The sequence below is a fragment of the Hydra viridissima genome, unplaced genomic scaffold (genome assembly GCF_058129835.1).
Source record: "Hydra viridissima isolate aposymbiotic clone 2 unplaced genomic scaffold, HvirCarnegie_v1 scaffold_1, whole genome shotgun sequence".
Classification (NCBI taxonomy): Eukaryota; Metazoa; Cnidaria; class Hydrozoa; order Anthoathecata; family Hydridae; genus Hydra; species Hydra viridissima.
Genome location: NW_028324300.1, coordinates 31,009,488 through 31,033,915, shown reverse-complemented (window position 1 = coordinate 31,033,915; position 24,428 = coordinate 31,009,488). Strand labels below are relative to the sequence as shown.

Sequence of the window (24,428 nt, the reverse complement as noted above, 5' to 3'; positions counted from 1 at the left end):
ATTCATTCTTCAGAGTTAAAATGGCACTTTCTTTTCGACATTTTGACTTTAATAAGGGATTTTTTTTTACTTTAAGTTAAAGTAAAAGTTTAACACTAAAAAACCCTCTGTCGCGAAGTAGAAACTTCGTAAAAGTGGAAAGTACCAAACCAGCAAAAACAAAAGTAAAGTACTGCCTTATCATATCTGCTACCACTGCCATTTCTGCCAGCACTGCCTAAAATTGCAAGAAAATAGTAAAAATTGAATGGAGAAGTTGGAGTTGCCAAGTCAACATTTTTCTCTTTGCTTTATTTTTTAGTTTTTGTCAAAATGATATTTTTTTCTTTTTTGTCATGGTTTTTTAAAATCAGGACATTTTGGCACCTGATCAGGACAGTCAGGACAGACCCTTCAAATCAGGACAGTCCTGATAAAAATAAGGACTATGGTAGCCCTAAAGATGATGCAGGGCAGTGAGGTGCATGAATGTAATAAACTGACCATCCAGTCATTTTCAATCATACAGACAACATATTGATTCTGTGAAATCTCATTTCATGAAATAAAAACTATGAAAAAAACTGAGTATCTGAAATAACAAGTTATTGTACCATTTGCTAATATGTTTCTTATTTCATGCTTTACTTCATTTGAAATATGTCTTTAAAATGTGACACACAAAATTCAAAAATTTGAAAAGACTTCATAATCTGCAGATCTGGGATGGTAACAAAAAAGTTTTTTTATGCTACTAAATAAATCCTGATGTCTAATTTTTATTATAAAAAAAGTCTTAATATAAGTTTTTAAAGGTTGTTTTTTTAAAGATCTTCTTTATCTATGACATTTCAGTTTTGATATATTTTATAACAACATTTTGTACTTCATAAACCATATCAACATCATGTTTTATACCATCATAATGCAAAATAATTTATGGGTTAATGAATTTTTAACTTTTTAGCACAACTGGATGAAAAGTGCACTGAAGATTATTCCAGCATTTCCGTCATGGACAACAAAACTGTAATTCTCTGCAGAATTACCCACAGAGATGATAGTTTCCTTATCAATGTTTGCATTTCTTTGTTGTAAAGTTTTTCTTTGTTACAAAATTGAGTTTATGATTTAGAAATTTGAGAAAGAAAAGTCAAATCTTGCAATTTGTTACAAAAAAATAAAATCATTTTTATTTTAACACTACAGTTGTAGTGTTAAGTGAAGATATGTGTTTACCCAGTGTTTATAACTGATGTCACCAACTCAGAAAAAATTCTTTTAAACAGAGTTGACAGTTAGAAAATAGGAAATCAATATACCATTTTGAATAAAACACATTTTACATACATTGCACTTTACCCACAAAAGTAACTAAAAAGGATTTAATAAAATTTTTGGTTCAGTTTTGGTATGTTCAGTTTTGATATGTTCAGTTAGTACCTGACTGTTCTGCAAAAATAAACTCTTGGTAAAAGGGAACAAAATTTTGAATATCCAATTTTTTTGACTGGCTGCTTTAATTAAACATTTCAAAAAATTTTTTAAGATTGCATTCTTTGCAATCCTAATAGTCTACTATGTCAGACATTATTCTGCTATTGTTATAAAACTGATGAAATTATAGATATTCGCAATTGTTATAAAACTGATGAAATAATAATTACTTCATTTAATATTTTTCTGCATTTATTTTGTGGAAGTAATATTTACTCTTTAAACACTATCTTTATATTTAGTCTTTGATAAGCTAAATGAATTTATCAAAAATATTTGATATTAAAATTTTCTTTCCAGCTTTATTTTTTTGAAGAATTAGAATTGAGTAAATACCTGCCATGTTCTTTAGGTTATTTACAGAATGTTGAACTCTTTGTAATTTTCTTTTTGTTTTATATTGTTGAGATGTTGGTTTTGCAAAACACTTAATTGGTAAAAAAACTTTAAGTTTCAAGGGATGAATTAAGGCTTTTTTTTTAATCTTCAGGCTGTTTATTTTCAGACTCACTAAAAACTAAAGGCTGAGATTGGTCAATCTCTTAAGTGGAATCAATGACTTGTTGTATTTGATTCAAGGATGATATGCAAATCTTTACACCAGGTATGTGCAACAGATGTTGTATGCTTTACATTCAATTGCCAATGTGATGCACTGTGTCTGTAAATAAAGATGTTTTGTGTTAAAATTACAAGAAAAATTCACATTGAAACATTCTTAACTAAAAAACATTACTAATATTAGTTGAAGATGTAATGAGAAATATTTAAATGAAGAAAATAGAAGCAAATATTTGACTTTTGTGATTGGTTAATGCGTCAATGCATTTTACATTGTGGCTTTTGAATTTTTTACTCAGATAAAAATATGATTGTCCATTTGATATTGTCACTTTTCATGGCAGCAATTTCAATTTGTATTGTTTTTCTATTTGTATATGAAGTTATATGGCATTTACTAATATTTATTATGCACAATCTTCTTGATTACCATTCATTTTTATAACTGTTTAATTTCTTTTTATCTAAAACTAATTAATATTATTTGCTACAATTAATTTTATATTTTTTTGTAACAAAGATAACTATGGAAAGAGTGATGTCACTATTTTTTTTTAAAACAATGGTTTCAATTACTAAATAATGAACTCAGCTAAAAAATTTTAATTTAAAACAACAGTAACTTCCAAAGAATTCATGTTAGGCAGTTGCATAATATAATGTCTACTACAAAATAACATGAAACTTTTTTTCTAATTTTAAAGTTTAACTAACATAAAAATCATCTAAAATATATTTTGTAACTTTTTTTCAAATTTTGTCTTGTTAATTCATTAAGCACACCAGGTATTAGGATTTCAACTAATAAATGAAAAGTAAATACAACTAAAATTTGATTATTTTCTAAAGTATAGATAACACCATCATTGGTTTTGAAACAGAATCTGTTAGAGCTACTCTAAAGAAAAAGTCTAAAATTCTTTTTTGTTTGCATTTTGTTTGATTGCAAAGTGATACGCAAATTTGTAAAGCGTGTACACAAAATAAATGTGAAAGTAGAAAAACAACTATAAAAAAGTACTCCTCAAATTTTATTTAGAACCAAGTAATAATTTTAATACAATAATATAAGAAGATCAAACATTAAAAAAAAAAAAAAATTATTCCTGTGGGAATCTAATAAAATCTCGAGCTTTTGTTCTGTGTTTTGCAAGCTTATGGGTACCACTACCCACAAATAGTTTTGATTCTTATTCTGTGTGCAAGCGCACACAGAATAAGAATCAAAACTATTTGATGCTCTTTGAAATGATATTTTAATATCTTTAATGTTTCTGCAAAGCTTTTTTGTTTTTTTCATTTTCCTTTTAATAATAGCCCAGTACCAAATCAAAGCTTTTTTAGTGAAGTTGTCATGTTTTGTGTATTCAAATTTCTTATCTGCTTTTCCTTTATATTTGGCAATATAATAAACAGCACCAGGAATTTGATGATCATACTTGATATAAGTTTCATTGTCTTCAATAATACAGAAATTTTTAGAAATAAATTTGTCATACATCTTTCTGCCACAGGTTCTTGCACTTTTTTGTTGAGTTTCAGAAAGGTTGGCACTTTTTATGCTTTGAAAGAATGAAAACCACGTTTGTTTCTAACTTTTGCAACAAAACTATGAGAAAATCCATATATTTTTGCGCGTTCCCTTAGTGAAAGGCTTGGGTTATTCTTAAAACTGTTAACCAGTTTTCTAATTAGTTTTATATCTTTAAAACCTTCCTTTCTTCCACCACCAGATTTGCATTTGATCGATTTTGTTTGAGAAAAAGGTTGAATAACATGACTAACAGTGTATGGATGTATTTGTAATGATTTTGCTATCCAATTGTAGCTGCTATTAGGATTTTGTAAATATTTGTGCATAATTTTTTCTCTTATGTCATCTTCTTTCTTCATTTTTAAAACTAATTACAAGTTAAATCCAAAAACTAACATATTTTTTAGAAACCACAACATGATGTAAACAAAATACAAAACAATTAAAAAGATTTTATTATAACCACTGAAAAAAAATGACGTGCTTATTCTTTCACATTTATTTCATGTTTGTGTACACGTTTTATTATAAAAATTATTTTTTACTAACAAAAACTCTAGGTATAATAGGTTTTTAAAAATAATAAATTCCTTATAAAAAAATGATTCTCAATCCACATCTTCATTATTTTTTATGTTGCCATGAAAATCAGGCTTGAGAACTGCTTTGAATTAAGTGCCTAAATTTCTCCTGAAATATCAATTTTAACAATTTACATTCCAGATCATTTTTGATTTTTAGAAAATTCTAAGATACACAGCTCACGTTGCATTAGGAGATGGTCTTCTATAAGTTGTTTTTTGACCAAGAAAACACCCCCCTTTCCCATTCAAAGTATGTGGGTACCATGAAATCAATGACTCTGCAGTGCCTAAATTTTAAAAAATGTTTTCTATAATAACACCACCTTAAAACAAATGAACTTACAGTAATATTCTGTTTTTCAAAAAAAAATTTTATTTAAGATTCTATTTCTAAAAAATGTATAACTAAATATATATTAACTAATAGGTGTTATCTATTTGCAGACAAAAAACAGAACTTTTGACTAATTCTAAATTTTACAAAATAAAGGAATTAAAATTGTTAAAGGGCTAAGTTAAGTAAATTTAAAAATCTGCAAATTAAGTTGAAATTGAACAAACTAATTCTATTGCAAAGATTAACAAAATTAATACATAGGAACTTTTATGCATTTTTTGAGTTAATTACTGTTATCAGCTAAATTACCAAAAAAATTGATTGTTAAAAAACTTACAATTTTTTGTAAAAATGCCCTTAAAGCTTATTGTAATCACAACCCATTCACGATCAGAAGAATTTGTTGCATAGCCCCATAAACTAAAGGTTCGATCTTGGGAATGAGGCTCTGTTAGAAGACCTTTAATGACAATAGGATTATTTTCATCACTGAATTGATAATTACTCCAGCTGTCACCTTGGTCAACAGAATATCTGAAGAAACAATAAAAGAAGTATTTAATTTTTAATCTATAACAAAAATGTTGTTCTAACCAATGAATGTTTTATTTAGATGTTTTACTAGTTTAATAGTTAATAGCTACTGTATGATGGTGTTATTTGTTAACCTTAGCATTTTGCTATAAAGGAAATTTACTTTAAAGTGTTTCCTGTCGAATTGATCTGGGGGTATATAACAATAAGATTTCCTCCATCTCCAATAGCATAATGATGAGGCCCCTCGCCAACCTTTAATACAATCACAGATAGAATAACAATATAAAATATCAAATGACAGCAGAAAAAAGGTGAATAATTATATAAAATTACAATTAAAATATATTGAATTTCACTAAAAAAAAATGTGAAAAATTTTAAAGTTAACCTTTATCATACGACAGCCGACATATGGCATAATTGCAGTCTACTTAGCCAGATGAAAGATGACATATGTTGTCATTAAAAATATTGATGTTATTTTGCTTATCATGCATATTTAAAATGATCTACATGTAATCTAATCAGTTAAACAGTATCTTAGAAGTATGAAAAACATGTTTAGATAATAAAGTATGAATATTTACCATTGTGCCTAATAAATAAATAAATAAACAAAAATCATATCTAATCATTGAAATAAAACAGATGACCTAGTCAGCTCGTTTTGTTTATTTACATTATTTCCAGATAGAAATCTTTTTTTTACAGATTTAGTAGTATAATCATTTTGACACATAACACTGATAATGTAAAAGTTGTTGGATTATGTGTAGGTGGTTGTTTTGAGACTTGGCATATGCGAGTGAAATTTTAGTTATTATAAAGACTCTTAATCAGCATACATACATTTTAATACATGTAAAATATTGAGGAATGCATATTCAATAAAAATGTAAGTAATAACTCTTAAGTTTTCACATTGATTTAATTTTTCTAAAAAAATTTTTTTAACTTTATCATGAATTATTACTCAGAAAAAGAAATTAAATAGCAAAAAAGTTATTATAGGCTTGTAAAAAATGTATATCTCTTTAATTTTATTTTTGTTTCATCATCCTAGTGTAAATAGATTGAGCGCTATATTATTTTTAATAAATGTTTGCAATTTTTTACTTAAATTGCAAACTTTATTCTGTCTGTCTAGGTTACCAAGTTGAAATAATCCATACAGAAAAGGTTAAAAAAAAAAATTTTAAGTTGTGCTTATGACAAAATTTTAATTTGATTAAAAAAAAAAAATTCCTTTTAGATAAAAGAAAAAATTAGGATAAATTTTAAAAAAATTTTAAAAATTAGTTGAAGATATACCTGTGTCCAGTTATAACCGCCATTTTGAGATAACCAAACATTTGAAACGCCTGTAAGTGCATCACCAGCCTGACCTAAATGATAAAACACAATTGAATTACACATAGAAGATTATGCATGTTGAATTTGTAGAAAAAATTAAAGTATAACAAGTACTTATTTACATTTTTCTTAATTGTAATATATCTCTTTTGCTATCAAAAAAATTTTAAACCAATCAATTTCTCAGATGAAATAGGTTTACAAAGATTACAAAAAAAGATATTAAATGAAAAATTTTAAAAATATTTTTATGTGCATTATGTAGCTGACAATAAAATGCATTGATGTTCAATGGTAATATACAGTATTGGACAAAACATTTGCAACCGACATCGAACAATGCTAAAAAGTGTTCCTAATTTTACATGTCTTAAAAACGAAACGAACTATACTAACACAGCAAACAGTTCAGAAGTCTGGAGTCATAGCATGCCATGACATGAGCAATCAGCTGACAGGTGACAGCACACAGGCAGAATTTCGTTGACAAGTGCCATTTTGCAGTGAACAAAACAAGTGCAACTTTTTTGGTTTGTTTCATTTTCTTAAGTCTGGTCCGTGTCAACGTCACAGAAGTTTTTTAATAATTAAAGGAATTATTCAAAAGTTTCCAGAAGTTTCCAGAAGCATGCAGAAGCTTCCAGAAGTTTCCAGAAGAAGCATCTGGAAGCATCCAGTAGTATCCAGAAATATCCAGAAACATTCAGAAGCATCTGGAACCTTATTGAACAGGTTTACACAGGTTCATTTTACTATATAAGAGACATGTAAATCGACATGTAATTCAGTCAGTATATGGAAGTCAATCAGTCAGTATTATCAAGAAAGTTTATCGAAGTGAGTTTTATCAAAGTGTTTTATCGAAGAACATCAACACAAGAAGTGAAATACAACAAGTGTTTCATTACATCAATACAGTCCACATCCAACCAAGACGTTGTGTTCCACAGAGCATTATTGTATCATCACAAGGTAAATGTAACACGGTAAGCCTTGAGAAGCGTGATTATTTATTTTTATTATCTTTATGACTTCAAGTGCAAAAATGGCTCCCGACAGTCTTGGATTGGAACTAAGAAAGAATATTATTGGCAATCATGTAAGTGGAATGTCACAAAAAAGTATTTGTAATAAATATCGCGTGAAAAAATGGACCGTATCAAGACTATGTTCCAAATATCGTTCTACGGGGAAGTTGGCAACAGATAACAAAGGTGGAAGATCGCGTTCCAACACTTCTAGAGAGGATTCTATGATTGTCAGATCCATCAAGAAGGATCCCTGGATATCATCAGTCAAGATAAAAAAGCAATTAGAGCTGCCTGTATCAGACTGAACAATCAGATGACGTGCTGTTGAAGCCAGATTGTTTGCTCGACGCCATGCAAAGAAACCGCTGATTTCACTAAAAAACCAAAAGAAAAGACTCCTGTTTGCTACATCTCATATTGACTGGAATGTGCAGAAATGGCAAACTGTCCTGTTCAGTGATGAATTGAAATTCAACATCATTGGGAGCGATGGCATTTGCCGTGTACGTCAACCGGCTGGAAAACGCCTCGATTTACGTTACTGCCATAAGACCGTGAAGCATGGTGGAAGCAATGTAATGGTCTGGGGGTGTTTTTCTGCTAACGGTCTAGGTCCAATACATCGAAACGATGGAATAAAAGACCGCTTCATGTATAAAAATATCCTGAAAGATGTTATGTTACCTCATGCTGAATGGAATATGCCAATAAAATGGGTTTTTCAGCAAGACAATGATCCGAAACACACTGCAAAAGTAGTCAAGCAGTGGTTTCAAGACAACCACCTATCGGTGATGGATTGGCCGCCTCAATTCCGGATCTCAACCCTATCGAAAACCTGTGGGAGATCGTCAACCGCAGAATTAATCGTGAAGGTTTTCGTAATAAGGATCAACTGTTTGAACAAATCCAAAAGGCCTGGACAGCGATTCCACAAAATTTCATTGATCACCTGTTCAAATCTATGCCTCAAAGATGCAAGGCTGTGATCGACAACAAAGGATTCGCCATGAAATATTGATAGCGAAATACAGCTTGGTCAACATTTTGCGAGTTGCACTTGTTTTGTCCAGAAGGAAATCAACTTTTTTTAATACTTTGGATTAATTTATTAATTTTTGTGTACAAATAATGAACTTTGTGATGAATAAAACTTGAAGAACTTTGTCTCTAAACAGTTACATAGTTATTTCTCTAAATTGAAAAAATGCAGCACTTTTATATAAAGAAACTAAATTAGCATTATTTGGTTGCAAATGTTTTGTCCAATACTGTATGTGATACTTCAAACTTTTTTATTTTAAGAAATACAGCTGGAATGGACTGGGTATGTTAAAATTTTAAGCCCAAAAAGTTTTATATTAGATGTTTTTAAGGTCTCAGTTTGTCTGTAAAAACCAATCATTCTTCAGAGAATGATTGGTTTTTACAGACAAATTGAGATCTTAAAAACATCTAACATAAAACTGATGCATAAAAAAAAAAATCAGTACTGATTTTTTTTCTATTTGGTCAAAGTCTATTATTTCAGGCTTTATATAGAAAGAGGGCTTGCCCTCCCATAATTAGAAGGGAGTATAATTTCACATGATTTTTTGTGACTTGTCAATCTGTATTATCAAGATTAAAATCAACTAGGCATAAAATAAAAACCTTTTTGAAGAAGAGGAGCATAAGGAGATTCTACCAGAAATAATACTTTCTACAAATGAAGAAATTATTATCTGCTTTAAGTTTAGAAGATCTAAGGACAAAATGGCTCCAACACAAAAGATTAAAGATATTATGTCTGACCAAAGAATAAAATAAACCTTTGCATAAAAATTATTTATTCAACACAATGCTTAAAATTCTCCTCAATCTAAAATATCATTATGAAATAATATAATAAAAAGTATCATTATGAAATAATATAATAAAAAATATCATTATGAAATAATATAAAAAATATCATTATGAAATATAATAAAAAATATCATTATGAAATAATATAAAAAATATCATTATGAAATATAATAAAAAATATCATTATGAAATAATATAATAAAAAATATCATTATGAAATAATATAATAAAAAATATCATTATGAAATAATATAATAAAAAATATCATTATGAAATAATATAATAAAAAATATCATTATGAAATAATATAATAAAAAATATCATTATGAAATAATATAATAAAAAATATCATTATGAAATAATGTAATAAAAAATATCATTATGAAATAATATAATAAAAAATATCATTATCAAATAATATAATAAAAAAGATTCCCTTAATTGAATAGTTTTTGAAGTTATTAACATAAAAATACCATGTAGAAAAAAATCTAAATAAATCTAAATCTCTTATAGAAAACCAAACTTTCTTCTCAACTTTATATTAATTTACTTTTATATTCAACATTTTAAGATTTTAACTTTTACACTTCATATATTTATCCAAATATGCTTTTAAAGAAGAATTCTTTAAAACGAAATGTGTAAATTATTAAAAAAAATACACAACTTAAACACCTCCATCACTGGTGATAACTTCTAATTACTTCTCTCTTATGTTTTGTTAAGGTGTTTGAAGGAGAGAGCAAACTAAAGTTCCTTTTTAAAAAATTTTTATAAAAAAAAAACTTTTAAAAGTGAACTTTAGTTTCTAAAAAAAATTCTTAAAAAAGTTAATCTTTACCATGGGCTAAAATCAATCCTGGAGCATTTTCTGAAAATAATGGAGGCTGAGCAGTTACACCTTTTGTGTCAATGCTATAGGAAATGTGCAAATGAAGGGTACAGATATCAGGCCCTTTCTGAAAAAAAAAAAAAAAAAAAAAAAAAAAATTTTCCTAAATAATGGGAGAGATTAAGCAATTTACTTTTATCTTTTCCCAAAAACATATAAATAATTTGTACATGTAAATCTTGTTTATTATAATTTTTTTATAATTTAATTCTTTATGATCTTAATAAGGTTTAAAATATGTTTTTCTTACATTACAGTACTTTTCTTTATCAACATATAATGGTTGCCAAACAATACCTCTGTCAAATGTTATAACAGTTACTAGTGTTTTATCTAAATAATATATGGAAATTCATCAACAAATACACACTTCAAAACCTTTCCTATAAATTTTAAGATTTACATATTTTTAAAAATATTTTGACATACTTTGAAAAAAAACTCCAAAAAACTTTTATGAAAAATTAAAAAAACAAATTTTTTTTGAAAAACATTTTCAAAAAACTTTATTTTTGCTTTAAAAAGTGAAAGTTTACCTTGCGCAAGTTTTTGGGTTATGTAAACTCCTTCCATAGAAATAACTCGGATAAAATCAGTAATACCAGAATTAGTGTACTGAAAAAATTTAAATATTTTAAAAAAACTTAGATTAAAAATTGGAAAATATTTTTTAAAAAAGATCATTAAAAATACTCACAAAATGATTATCTAAAGAGTTGGTGTATTCAATTCCGTCTGCATCAGATATAAACAATGTTCCATAACCAGTATCTAAAAATTATGCAAAAAAACTAAAGTTTTAAATAACAAAATAACATATAAAAATAAAATAAATCAAAAAAAAAAAAAAAAAAAAAACTTACCACCCTCACTATCAACATGTAAAAATACCATTCCATTATTCATATCCAGTACTGCATAAAACTAAAAACAATATTAATTTTTACTGCAGCACATTATGACAAAATTAAGGTTCAATTCTAATTCAATAACAGAATTAAGTTATGTTTCTTAAAACTGTAAAATAACCATATCAGCTGTAATTCCAGGAACATTGACAAGATGAAAAGTCTTGCCACTATCCTTTGAAACATGCAAAACACGTGATTCTTTTTGAGTTGTGGAGGTCTTTGGCTGAATTTACATTAAAATATTATTAATAAATAAAAGTTATTATCAAAATTTATCAAATTTTAATAAAAAATTCTAAAAATAAAATATATCAATAAATTTTATATAAAATATATCATAAAATTAATAATTGATAATAAAATATATCAATAAAGTTAATATTTGATAAGAGAGACAACATTCTGATCAGTAAACTTGATCCCTCATGTTTATCTTAATAGCATTATATATGCATTTACATTAATTTAACTATTTTACTAAATATTTAACAAATTTACTCTTAATGATTTGATTGTACAAATTTGTAGATTTTTAAATTGAAGTTAGTATAAAAAAAACATAAATTTAAAAAAACATATTTTGAAACATATGATAGCAAACATAAAATACCAAGCTTATGGAAGCAAAAATGAAATCTCCTTGTATTCCAAAGTTATAGCAGTGTTCCACAATTTCTAAATATCAGAAATGCCATTAATAACTTAATAACTATAAAAATTGAACTTAAAAAAAAATCTTTTATTTTAAACTTTTGGGCAAATAAAAAAACCATATTTATTTACCATCAATTTAATTAAAACCATACTAATGAAAGAGTAACTTTCTAGCCTGTGGGGACAGCATTAAATGTTGTTTTTTGCTAAACTATTGTTTCTATTATTTCAACTTAAACTATATAATACTTAAACAAATATACTTTCTTGCTTAAAAAAAAATGTACTCCTAATGTTTATTGCAAATATGCTCAACAAGGTTTTTGCTACTTAACAAAAGTTATTGATTCTTACAGATTTCAGCTGATTTCATATCTCTTAACGATTTTTTTTTTCTTTTTGCACTTCAGAATAAAAAGCTATCCTAGGGCAAATATTTAAATTATAGTCAGCATATCAAAGAGAAATAAAACTCAATAAATGCTGCTTCAGATTCAGCAAAGAGGAAATTTGATATCTCTTTCTCATAACACAATGATAAAAATGCAAACAGCCCTAAACTTAAATGACAGAAAAATTTTATAAGCAAGTTCTTTTATCAGGGAAGGTGTAGAACTGCAATTGAGCTTCAATTTAGGAAAATGATTGTAGATTATGGAAAACAACTTGAAAGCTCTTTTGAAATTAAAAATATCTGAATTTTTGCACTAATGCAGGAAAGACAATTTTGCAGAAAAAAAAAATGCTGTTCTTTGTAAAGATGTGCCTGCACTTACTAATTTTGTGTGTCAGAAATGACAAACCCTGTTAAAATACGAATAGATGGTGGTGGAGGATCATTTAAAATGTCTTAATATAATTGATCAAATAAGTCCTAGTCAATCACCTGTAAAAAAGTAACCAAATATTAGTGAATCTACTACTCAATTCTCTACTACTTGATGCAGGTGCAAAAAAAAATTTTTTTATTCTGGCTATTACTCATAATGTTAAAGAAATTTAATGTTGAAGCCTTTGTTGATGTAGTGCAACTTTTTAGTTTACAATTTTGTGTTTGTACTGATTTGAAATTAGCCACTTTTTTTATTGGACTTTAAAGTCATGCTTTAAAATATTCTTGTACTTGGTGTAAAGAGACTAGTCCAAGGAAAACTCCTGCAAGATTAAGATTTTTGATTAAGATTAGGAACATTTGGAAGAATATGATTTTCATAACAAAGTTTCCATACTTTTTTTCTTCCTGTAAACAAGGCATCTGATTATTATAACTGCATCAACAACCCAATTTCAGATGATAATGATTAAACCAAAATACTTCATTTGATTCCTCCACTAGAGTTACATTTATTGTTAGGAGTAGCAAAAAAAATAATTGTTGAACTAAATAATGCTTAGGATGACAATATTGCCTTCAAATAAGCACATAGTAGGATACAGTGCAAGCAATTACTGATAAAAAAATGCAGAGTTAAAATCTGTATAAAAAAGTATGAAAAAAGTTCTGTACTAGGTCTTTTAGAAAATCTCAACATGTTTATCTCTACTACTATTCTCTAGTAGAGGTGTAAAATTCTGGTCATCTCACCAATACTTTTTCTATATCTAAGTAAAGAAGTTAGCTTTATGATCAGATTTTTAAATAATGGGTTGACCAAACCAATATTATTGTTTTAATAGATATTTTAGTTATTCGAATGACAATCACCAATGTTTCGCTAAATATTTATGCTTCTTAGCATCTAAAACCTTAACATGAACATTGGTCTTGATAACCACAAGAATTGCCAAAGTTTTTTGAAGAGTATATCTAGGTGAAGAAACTGTAAACACCCACTTGAGATAATATGTAAGCACATATTAAATTTATGATATTTTTTCAGCATTTTTTAATTCAAATCATCTATCCACATTTACATCACTGTGATAATACAAAATAAAGATAAAAGAAATAAAAATTTTAGCATTTTTAAAAAAATCTCTATGTCATTCGAATAATTACAGACAGCAGTGTCTAAGATTTATTGCTTAGACATTCTCAAACCCCTGAGTCTCCAAGGGCTTATTTAACTTGGGTTTTAGGGCAGAAGCTTAAACAGAAATGAGGCTTTATTATTTCAAGAAAAATTTAAAACAAAAAAAATATTTCTATAGATTGTTTAGGTTTAATTCTCTTATATAAATCTTTTCTTTTTATTTCTATAAACTTTATAATTACATAAATTATTTCTATAGCTTCTCATTTTTATCTATTTCTGTGAAGCAGGATCAAAGATTTACAAATTATAGTGGATGATAGATGATTAAAGGCTTCCAGTATTTAAAAAAACTGTGTTATACTTTTGGTACAGTCAAATTTGATACAAATTAAATTGCACAATATAATTATTTGATGGAAGTAATAATTTAAGTGTAAATACAGTATACACAATAATAACTAAATAGATTAAAAGATCATAAGTCATTTAGATTTGTACTCATATATTTATTAGACTTCATGGTATTTATCAAATTTTTTTTTTTTTTGTAACCTGCAATTAGTAGTCAAATTATAAATATTTAAATATGCTAATTGCCCTTAGATGGTTGGACAAAAAATATCAATTCCAATAAAAATCAAATCTGCAAAAGCATCTGGTTCAATAAATACTATAATTGATCTTATAGTCTGAAAATTTAGTACCCACATATATGACATGGTCATAGAGGTTGATAATACTCCCTTGAATCAAGAAAGAAAAAAAAAAAAAAAAAACCTCAAATGAAGAAAAAAGGACCTAAACACATAATTACAATATGTGGAAGCAATTATGGAAAGTGGAAATTGACATAGTTTCCTTGATTTCTTGTAAATATTTTTAGAGTTTCTTTTTATGAACATTTTGAGGGTTTTTTTTAAGTATAAATTGAATGCAAAACTCTTTTACAGGAGATTTTTTATGAGTACAGAAGATTTTCAATTACAACATTGTGTTCTCTGCAAGAAAGTTCTAACTTAAAGTCCCAATAAAATGTTCAGAGTTTCATCACAGAGTATCACAAAAACAAATTCTGCTCAATGTGCCTGGGATCTTTTACAAGGTTTGTAATACTCATTGTTTACAATAATTATAAAATCTAGTTTCTCAAGATGGTTTGATGTTCAGAATGAATCAATAACCAATAATAGTGGTAGTGCAATTTGTTTAAAAGGAACCTTTTAATTCCTCTTAAACAGGAACTGAAATTTAAAAATGCTAACTATTGCTTCATTCCATTAAAAAAAAACCATTGGAGAAAAAAATCATGGCAATCACTCATTTGCTTTATTTCTGATAACAAATCAAAGATGAAAGCTCTTCATAAGGTTAAAAACAAAGCATGCATCATGAAAATTTTCTTATTCTATTGTTTTTTGGATTTCTAAAATTTGATTATTTTGTCTTTATATTAAATTTAAATTTAAAGTTAAGTTAAAAGTTTAAATCTTTAACAGCTCTTTTATTGTTTACCCTTCGAGGAGGATCACAACAACTTATCGGATTGATATTGGATTGATATCGGATTGTATGGAACTGTGGCTAAGACTGATTAATGTCTCTACATATAAAGGAGTTTACCAAGAATTTCAAAGAAGACTTCTTCAAGTTGTTACTACACAACATTTTTTAGCATATTTGGTACAACAGAAAGATAGTTTTTGTGGGAAGTGCTGAAAAACAACAGGAAGTGGGGTTAACTGGAGACAAAAAAGATGTTAATCAACCTGATTGGCCAGATGCACACAAATTTGTTTGTGATAAAAACCACAATATAGATATAGTGTTAGCTGCTTATGTAATAACAAATGCTAGTATTTTTCACAATACAGATATAGTGTTGGATTTACATTTGCCAAATTGTGGTGATGAAACCCATTTCATGCTTCTTCAGCATGATAAAAGCTACGCTGTAAGTTCAGCAGCACTGGTACACATTAAAAATTAGAACAGGCTTTTGATTTGAATAGAAAATATTTTCCATCCTGGTTTTTAATGACTGTAGAAAGGAAAAACAATTGAAACTTTACTTTTCCTTAAAGTATTAAACATGAGGACATTTTATATATTTATGACTATCCTGACTTTATTGCTACAAATGAGAGATGCAAAAAAGGTGCATCAAACTTTTTCTATGTAAAAAAAATTACCTTCAAAAAACCTGCCACCATCACTTGACTTCCACAATGTTAGAGATGAGGATGGTGTCATAATTTGAAACATAGAAAAGAAGGGATCTGCATTAAAAGAAACATAAACTGTATCAATTGTTGAATAAAACAATATTTATCATCTTGTTGAACAATTGTATGTTTGCATGTTTGCATGCATGCATGTATGTATGTATGTATGTATGTATGTATGTATGTATGTATGTATGCATGCATGCATGTATGTATGTATGTATGTATGTATGTATGTATGTATGTATGTATGTATGTATGTATGTATGTATGTATGTATGTATGTATGTATGTATGTATGTATGTATGTATGTATGTATGTATATACAGTGAGAGAAATAAGTATCCGAACAAAAGATTTTTTTATGGAAAATAAACTTTGTCAGGTTTTTTTCGAAAAACATATGTTTTTGATAAATACTTTTATAATTATTCTAAAAGCAAATTTAATTACGATTTTATGTTGCAAAAAATTATTCAAAGGTAATTAACTTGCGTTGCTAAAATTTAACGATTCCCGAAGGAGTGTTAAAACTTCAATGAAAAATAATTATCCGAACATGTTGTTTTGTAAACGAAGTTTTGAAATTGATTATTAAAAAAAGTTTTTAAACCAATGGTTTTAGAAATATTGTTGTTTTACAACGAGTAATTTTTAATAATTGACTGATATTTTTTTAAATTCATTTGATTTACCATTGATATCATCAAGTATGGGAGTTAAAACCAAGGAATGGTCCCAAGCTCAGCGCAATTTGGTTATTGACATGTTCAAGCAAGGTAAAACATTTAGGTCGATAAATAAAGCGACTGGAATGGCATTAGGAACCATCAACGATCTGGTTAAAAAGTATAATATATTTGGATATGTGCAAAATCAGCCCAGATGCGGAGCAAAGCGTAAAACAACATCAAGAATAGATCGACAAATTGTAAAGATGGTGCAAAAAAACCGTTTTTTATCAGCACCAAAAGTGTCAAGCCTCCTTGAGAAAGATTTTGGGTTAAAAGTGAGCTCATGTACTATTCGAAATCGATTGAAAGAAAGTGGATTCAAAGCAAGAGTTCCACGCAAGAAACCATCCCTTTCAAAAATCCATTGAAAACGAAGACTTGCATTTGCTAAAAAATATGTAAATATGCCGGTATCATTCTGGAGGAAAGTTTTGTGGACGGACGAGTCAAAATTTAATCTTGTGAAGTCCGATGGAGCTCAAAAAGTTTGGAGAAAAAAAGGGGAAGCATTCACACTCAGTTGTATTCGAGGCACAGTAAAATTTATTGGAGGCAATGTTATGGTATGGGGATCGATGGCTTGGAATGGAACAGGAAAACTGGAGTTTATTGATGGAATTATGGACTATGAGGTTTATGTTAAAATTCTCAATAAAAATCTTCTGGCTTCAACTAAAAAACTGCGATTAGGAAAGCATTTTATCTTCCAACAAGACAATGACCCTAAACATACGTCAAAGAAAGCAAAAGAGTTTTTCATCCAAAAGCAAATTGAGTTACTTGAATGGCCTGCGCAAAGTCCAGATCTCAATCCAATTGAACATCTCTGGGCAATTCAGGATAAAAAATGTGGCACACGATGTCTAAAAAGAAAAGAAGATTTAAAAATCATGCTCCAAGAAGCTTGGGCTGATATCGACTCAGATACGACAAAGAAATTAGTTGAATCGATGCCATGTCGACTTGGAGAAGTCATAAAAGCTAAAGGCGGTCCAACTCGATATTAAAAAGTCAAAAAAATAATTACTCGGAGAAACGTTAATCTTTAAGCCTTAATCTTTAAAATTTTGTTCGGATACTTATTTAATGCTAAAAAATTGCATAGTTTAAATGTATCTTAATTTTTTATCAATTAAATATTATTATTGATATTTTTTTTTTGCATATTGAATTCGTAATAAAATTTTCTTTCAGAATAATCATTTCTTTTATTTCTATAAAGTTTTTTTTTTCAAAAAAAACCTGACAAAGTTTATTTTCCATAAAAAAATCTTTTGTTCGGATACTTATTTCTCTAACTGTATGTGTATGTATGTATGTGTACATGCATGTATGTGTATATGTATGTATGTGTTTATGTGTGTATGTATGTATTTCAATTTACGTACACCTTGTATAGAAAGTTTAAATGCACTTGTTTTTTTAATGTGTAAAATTCTTTTCAGAAATGATAACCTGATAAATTGATGAAATGTGGTCTGCATTTTTATGTTTATTTATACTAATGGTTTAATTTTACAATTTAGAGAAGAAAAAAGTTGTAAGGATATCATAAAGGAGGTAGAGGGTGATGAGAAAATTAACGGAGCACTTAAACCCTTTCAATTTTTTGAAATAAAGTTTAAATGCACTTTGATAGGAAAACTTGTAACCTTTGTTAATTGATAGATTTTTTTTTTTGCAGTCTTGCATTTTCATCACTCAAACCTTTTATTGGACGTCCAAAAAAACTGTCAGCTCATGATGAAAACATGCTTTACATGCTAAGCAGATGCAACCCAAGAGCAGGATCAGCTTTGAGTGCAGAAATCAATAGTTTGATCATAGACTGATTATTTTGTTGAAAGTAATATTCAACTCATAACTTGGCCAGGATGATCACCTGACTTAAACCTAATCGAAAATTTATGGAGCTGGATGGATTATAAACTAACAAAAAAGCAAATAACTAGTCATGAAATGCTTTAAAAGAACTGACAAAATTTTGGTTTGAAATGCCAAACAAGATGATTGAAAATCTTATTGAATCAATGCCAAAGCGATTATGAGCATGTATCAAAAACAATCTGGGTTATATCCCATATTAATAAATTTCCATAAAAAAAATTAGTAAGTGCGTTTAAACTTTATTGCACTTTCTTCTTGTTAATTTTTTGATTATTTGTGTTTAATATTTCAAAAAAGATTTTGTTTTTTTCTTTCAAAGTTGTGTTTTTTTCTTGATTAATAATTGGCTAAGAAAAAAAAAAAAAAAAAAAAAAAAAAAAAAAAAAAAAAAAAAAAACAGTCCAAACTTACCATAACTTACAAAAAAACAAGTGCATTAAAACTTTCTGTATATGGTTTATGTATGTATGCTGCATTAAAAAAGGATATAATTTTAGGCTTACGTTCTTTATAAGTAGCAAGATAAATTTCATCTCCTTTCCCTGCAGCAGAACCCCTGCCAAATAAAAACAGATTAAAAAAAATAAATCTCAATTGACATTTAGACTGTAAAATATTCAAAAAACAATGAAATATGACCATAAAATCAAAAACAAAATAATCTACCATTTTACAGATGATACTATGTGTCCTGGCATTAACCTTTTCCAAATAACTCCAAAATTTTTAGAAATCCATGCACCACCCTACAAATGAAGAAAAAAATGGAAAAGTAAATTTTTAGAAATCCATGCACCACCCTACAAATAAACAACAAACAAAAAAATTACAAGCTGAACCAAAGAGCACACAGAATCCTTTTTTTTTTGACTCAATTAAATTTTGTATAAAAATCTTGGTAGCCACTATAAGCTTCTTTTAAATGGTTTATCATTTGCTTGTCACCAAAATTTATCACAGTTAAAAACTAACTTTCTTAGTATAACAATATAAACAAATTAGTACATTGTTTTTTAATGTTTACAACATTTTAAAGTAAAGAATACCTCTTTTAGACTTATTGTGTTAGTATTAAATTATGGAAAAGGTGTCAAAGTTAGTTTCACTTTCTTTAACAGAACCTTCAGGGATAGAATTTAAATCATTTGACAAAGTTTACTTAAAAGACTGATGAAGAATTAAAAGAGAATTTTTAACTTTAGCTTTATTCCACTTTTTCTTTTTTTTTTGAACAATACATTGTTTACATGCAGTACTCTATAAATGGTTCTGCATACAAAATTTTTGTTATTAGAAAAAGTTTTTAGTTGGAAAACTGAGAAGTCTGTTATCAAATTATTAAACAAGAAATTAAATTGGACACAAACTTTAAATTCTCTGAAGACATTAACTGAAAATGTAGTACCATTAGAAGAAATTCATGAAGTAGGGAAACAGGTATGTTAATTTTCCTTGGCTTAGATGTATATGTAGTGCAGTTGTTACACTATCCTTTTGCAATACAGTTAATGGTAACTATAGAGACCAGTACATAAAGGTTTTTGTTTTGGTTAAGATTTTGGTTTTAAAGAAAATTTGTGTTGCTTTTTTCTTGTGATATTACCATCTAAGTGTTCTCTTCTGCAATAAATAAATTCATTCGCCTGTAGAAATATGCTGTGTTATGTGTTATATTTATAGACTTATAATGAATGAGCATTTCCACTAAATGTAAAGGACTTAAACCTTAAAAGACAACTCTTTTTTATGTAAATCTAAGTTCTACTGAAACTGAAGAAGGTTTCAGTGCAAAAAGTTGGATGAATTTTAAAGTATATTTATTTTGGTTGGTCATGAATAAAGAAATATTTACCATGTGTTTTATCCATAAAATCAAACTGATTTTATCAAAAGTCTAAAAATTTAAAAACCCACCACTAGTTTTTTTAGAATAAAGTTTTAACATCTTTTTGCTTTATAATTATTAAAACATCATATTTGGTATCATACTATTATTTCTTTTTCTTTTTTATGTAATATTTCGGCTCATATGGTGAGAGCCATTATCAAAGTAATAAAACCATTAAAAAAAACCGTTTAAAAAATTATAATAAACGTAACCAAACGATGTCATTGCAACAATAAGATATTCAAGATTTTTTTTTTAGTTTTACAAAAAATGATTTCCAATGGTAAGTCATCACCAAATTGCAATTGTCGCAATTTAAAATGTTTTCTTTAGGTTTTGTGCATTGTATACATTGTATTTCAATGGCCTTGCGAATTTTCCTTGTGTAGTTGTTTGAAATTATAGAAAGTGTTTTAGGGTTCTCCCAGTTTATTTTACCATTACAATGTTGTGAATGTTCCACTATTCCAGATGTTTCCCAGTTGGCTTTTATAACGTTATTTTTATGTTCTTGAACTTGTGTAGAAATCTTTCTTCTTGTTTCCCCAATATAACATGCGCCACATGTGCAATTAAGTTGGTACACTCCTGGATAACTATTCGGAGGCAGTTTAGATTTGTTTCGGCAAAGTATATTGACTAGGGATTACCAAAACCAAAAACTGTTTTAACGCCAACTTTACAAAATTCTTTTCTAAGAACAAGACCTAATTTTGGGACCCATGGTAAAAAACAAGATTTTTGGAATCAATTTTTTGAGAACAAGAAGGATTTGTGGAGTATTTATAATTTTTAGCAATATCTGAATACTGTTTATATAGGAATGTCCATTTTCAGTAAAAATTTTAATAAGAAAATTAATTTCATCATGAATGTTATGTTCTGAACAAATTTTGTATGCTCTAGCTAAAAAACCTTTAAAAATAACAAACTCCATCTTTTTGCTTTATATCAACTTACTTAATGCAATAAAAATAGTTTTATAATGTGTGTAATTATTTAGAAATAATTTTAAAAAACACTTACATTTTTTCCCAAAAAAAATATTTTGTTCATTGACCATTTTTCAGGTAAATTTACACAGTAAAGTCATAAAGTAAAATTGTAAAAAATTTGATTTATAGCAACAATATTTTGAAAAATTTTTTAAAATGTTGACATTTTTAAAAAAACTTTTAAGTCAATTGCTGTTAATAAGAGTAAGTTTTTTCTATCCCACTCTGTGGGGCAGCAAAACTTAGAAAGTCAAATACAATATACATAATAATTAACTTTTCAGTAACCAACCAACTGATATCAATATAAATTTAATAAATCTTGGTATTGAGAAAAACTTTATCCAATATGGCTGCCTTTGTTATCTATTACAGCCTGATCATAGCACCTAAAGACATTTCAACTGTTCAATATAAAGTTTCTAGAAATTTTGTCCTACTCAAGTCTCAATACTTGTTTGAGATGATCGACACTAGGATGAGAAGTTCCATTGGTTGAGTGCTCAAATTTGCCTTAAATTGCATAGTACACAAGGTTCAAATCAGGGTTTATTGAAGGCCAGAAGTTGGCTGGCCCAAAATCTGCTAAACTGCCTTTGCAGAATTTCTCTCCTTTTTTTTTGCAATATGAGGCAGAGCACCATCCTGGGTCCACACATAAATCCGATTATGTAGTTCACTTTCACCAATGTTAAAACTTCCCAATTTTTCCACAGGTTTAAAAAAATGGAGAGATCTTTTTTCCATCAGATGCTACAACTCCCAGAAATATGACATGAGCTGGACGCTTGTTTCTAAAGATCCCTTCTACATCAGAATGTGATGTAGCAATCTACAATCACTGCGACATTTTAAAATGACATCAATAGTAAATAATTTTTCATCAGAAAAGATTTCTATGGTTGGTCCATGCAGCTTCAGGTAGCACAATACTTTTTAGGTTCTTTTATGCCTTTTGGATTTCATTTTTTCATTTAAAAGGTGTTTTGACATCCTTGCTAAGCTTTAAATAAGTATGGACAGCCCTTCTTAAGGTCTGTGGGCTAATTTTCATATCCTGGATAGTTTTCTTACAGATTCTGTATGATATTTCAGTATTTTGATTTTGAGAGACTTTAGAAATACATAATCCAATTTTTTATTTAAGCCTCTACTTTTTAACTTTCTCTTAATGCTCTCTTCAACTAAAAATTGGTCCTTAATATTGTAGACAGGGCTCATAGACCCCATCCCCCAACAAGCCACAAAACTTCTTCATCCCTGTAAGAAGCAATTCTGCTCTTTGTTGTCTTTAAGCTTTCTGACTGAAAATGATTGACCCTATCATTAAAACTAGATTTAAAATTAATTTTTCAACCTTTCACTTTGAAAAAAAAAGAAAAATATTTTCTTATATACAGCCAAGAGTATATTGCTGCCACACCCTGTTTTCTTTGACTGGTTGTTGTGGCCAGTAATGTTTATTAGTTGTTGTGGCTTTTGTATTTATCTATGTTAAAATAATAGTCTATAGCAATCTCTTCTTGCAAAGAGAACAAAACTTCATTGATGCTTATCCAACAATAAAAAGTTGTGAATTTACTTAATCAAAATATTAATTCATAAAGTTATAAACAAACAAATATTTGATTTTACAATTTAAAATGGTAAACACTGGGAGCTAAAATAAGCATAAATATAAGGTTACATGACCACTGCTTTTGTTTATTTATCATAATCTTTAACACCAATTTGTGCAGGATACAAAACAATAAATATTTCTTACTGCTTAAATTTATTAATAACTTATTTATTTGCACACAAAATATATAAAAAAGACAAAGGTATAGCTAAAGAGTTAAGCAAAAAAGCAAAGCTATATAAAAAAAAAAAACCTTGGTGTCAAGAGCCAATAACCAATCTTCTTTATTAGGATGAAATAAGATTGGTGAGCCTTCCTTGATAGTAAATGGAATATCATTTACTTTAAAGTTTTCTCCAGCATCAGTTGTAATGACAAGGGTGGAATTTCTTTGTTTACTTAATGCAAAAACGAACATATTTCCTGATACATATGATATTAAGATCAACTAAAAATAAATAAAAACTAAATTAAAAAAGTAATATTATAAAATTATATATAAAAAATAAAAAAAGAAATAAATATAAAATATAAAAGTGTATATAAATATATATATAAAAGTGTATATAATGCTTATAAGAAAAATAAAGAGTATAAGTAAATTTTTTACTTTAGTTTATTTAATTTGAGAATAAAAAAATTTTTTTGATATTACCTTGTTATTATTGAGAGGGCTTTTCATGATCCCCATCCTACTTCGAATTTCTGTATTTCCAACCTTTTCATTAATGATTATAAATGTTTTTCCACCATCAACACTAAAACATAAATTAACTATTCATACATCACAAAAACATTAGGTGGCCATTAAAACATTAAACAATTAAAAGAATCAAATGATTTTTTAGACTTTAATTTTACTTCTCTTTTAATTCTTGAAAAAAAAATATCAAAATAAAAAGTTTAAAATTTGGTAAAAAATCAATCATAATTACAGAAGTTTAAATATTTAAACAAAAAAACCTAACTCAAAATCTTTTGCTCCTGAGAACTATATATTCTCTTTACATTTTTCCAAAAAATGCAAGTTAAAACAAATTATTTACAAACTTTGAAACACTTTTAAAAAAAAATCATATTTCAATATTCCAGCCATAATGGCAGTCTAAAATGCAGAATATTTCATCTGTAAAGTATAAAAAAATGAATTCTTAAAAGTTCACTGCATAAATAAGAATTTTCTAAAAAAGTCCTCAAAAACAAGAAAATGAATTGTCAGATGATAGAAATTGAAGTAGTTTTCTTACAAATTTTGTCACAGTTTTTTTAGATTTAGTTTTACAGAAGAATAAATTTTTGTAATCAGTAAATACTATATTCAGTTGAATGTTCAGTTGCATGTCTCTATTAAGAAATCTATTTTGGTATAAATAGATTTCTTAATAG

At 27.5% G+C, this 24,428-nt stretch overlaps 1 protein-coding gene across 1 annotated transcript in view; it reads right to left on the bottom strand.

Annotated features, from left to right (window-relative positions):
* The window catches only part of LOC145192230 (sortilin-like), a 32,822-nt gene that overhangs the window by 5,833 nt on the left and 2,561 nt on the right, over window positions 1-24,428 (bottom strand). Inside the window, exons 4-19 of the mRNA XM_090101327.1 lie at window positions 23,698-23,800; window positions 23,296-23,490; window positions 19,205-19,284; window positions 19,042-19,094; window positions 15,884-15,970; window positions 11,675-11,739; window positions 11,183-11,287; window positions 11,017-11,077; window positions 10,851-10,924; window positions 10,690-10,768; window positions 10,404-10,486; window positions 10,103-10,220; window positions 6,341-6,414; window positions 5,190-5,281; window positions 4,830-5,026; window positions 4,337-4,442 (exon numbers count right to left, since the gene is read on the bottom strand). Coding sequence (XP_089957453.1) covers window positions 4,337-4,442; window positions 4,830-5,026; window positions 5,190-5,281; window positions 6,341-6,414; window positions 10,103-10,220; window positions 10,404-10,486; window positions 10,690-10,768; window positions 10,851-10,924; window positions 11,017-11,077; window positions 11,183-11,287; window positions 11,675-11,739; window positions 15,884-15,970; window positions 19,042-19,094; window positions 19,205-19,284; window positions 23,296-23,490; window positions 23,698-23,800 — 1,572 coding nt within the window. The remainder of the gene's footprint in view (window positions 1-4,336; window positions 4,443-4,829; window positions 5,027-5,189; window positions 5,282-6,340; window positions 6,415-10,102; window positions 10,221-10,403; window positions 10,487-10,689; window positions 10,769-10,850; window positions 10,925-11,016; window positions 11,078-11,182; window positions 11,288-11,674; window positions 11,740-15,883; window positions 15,971-19,041; window positions 19,095-19,204; window positions 19,285-23,295; window positions 23,491-23,697; window positions 23,801-24,428) is intronic.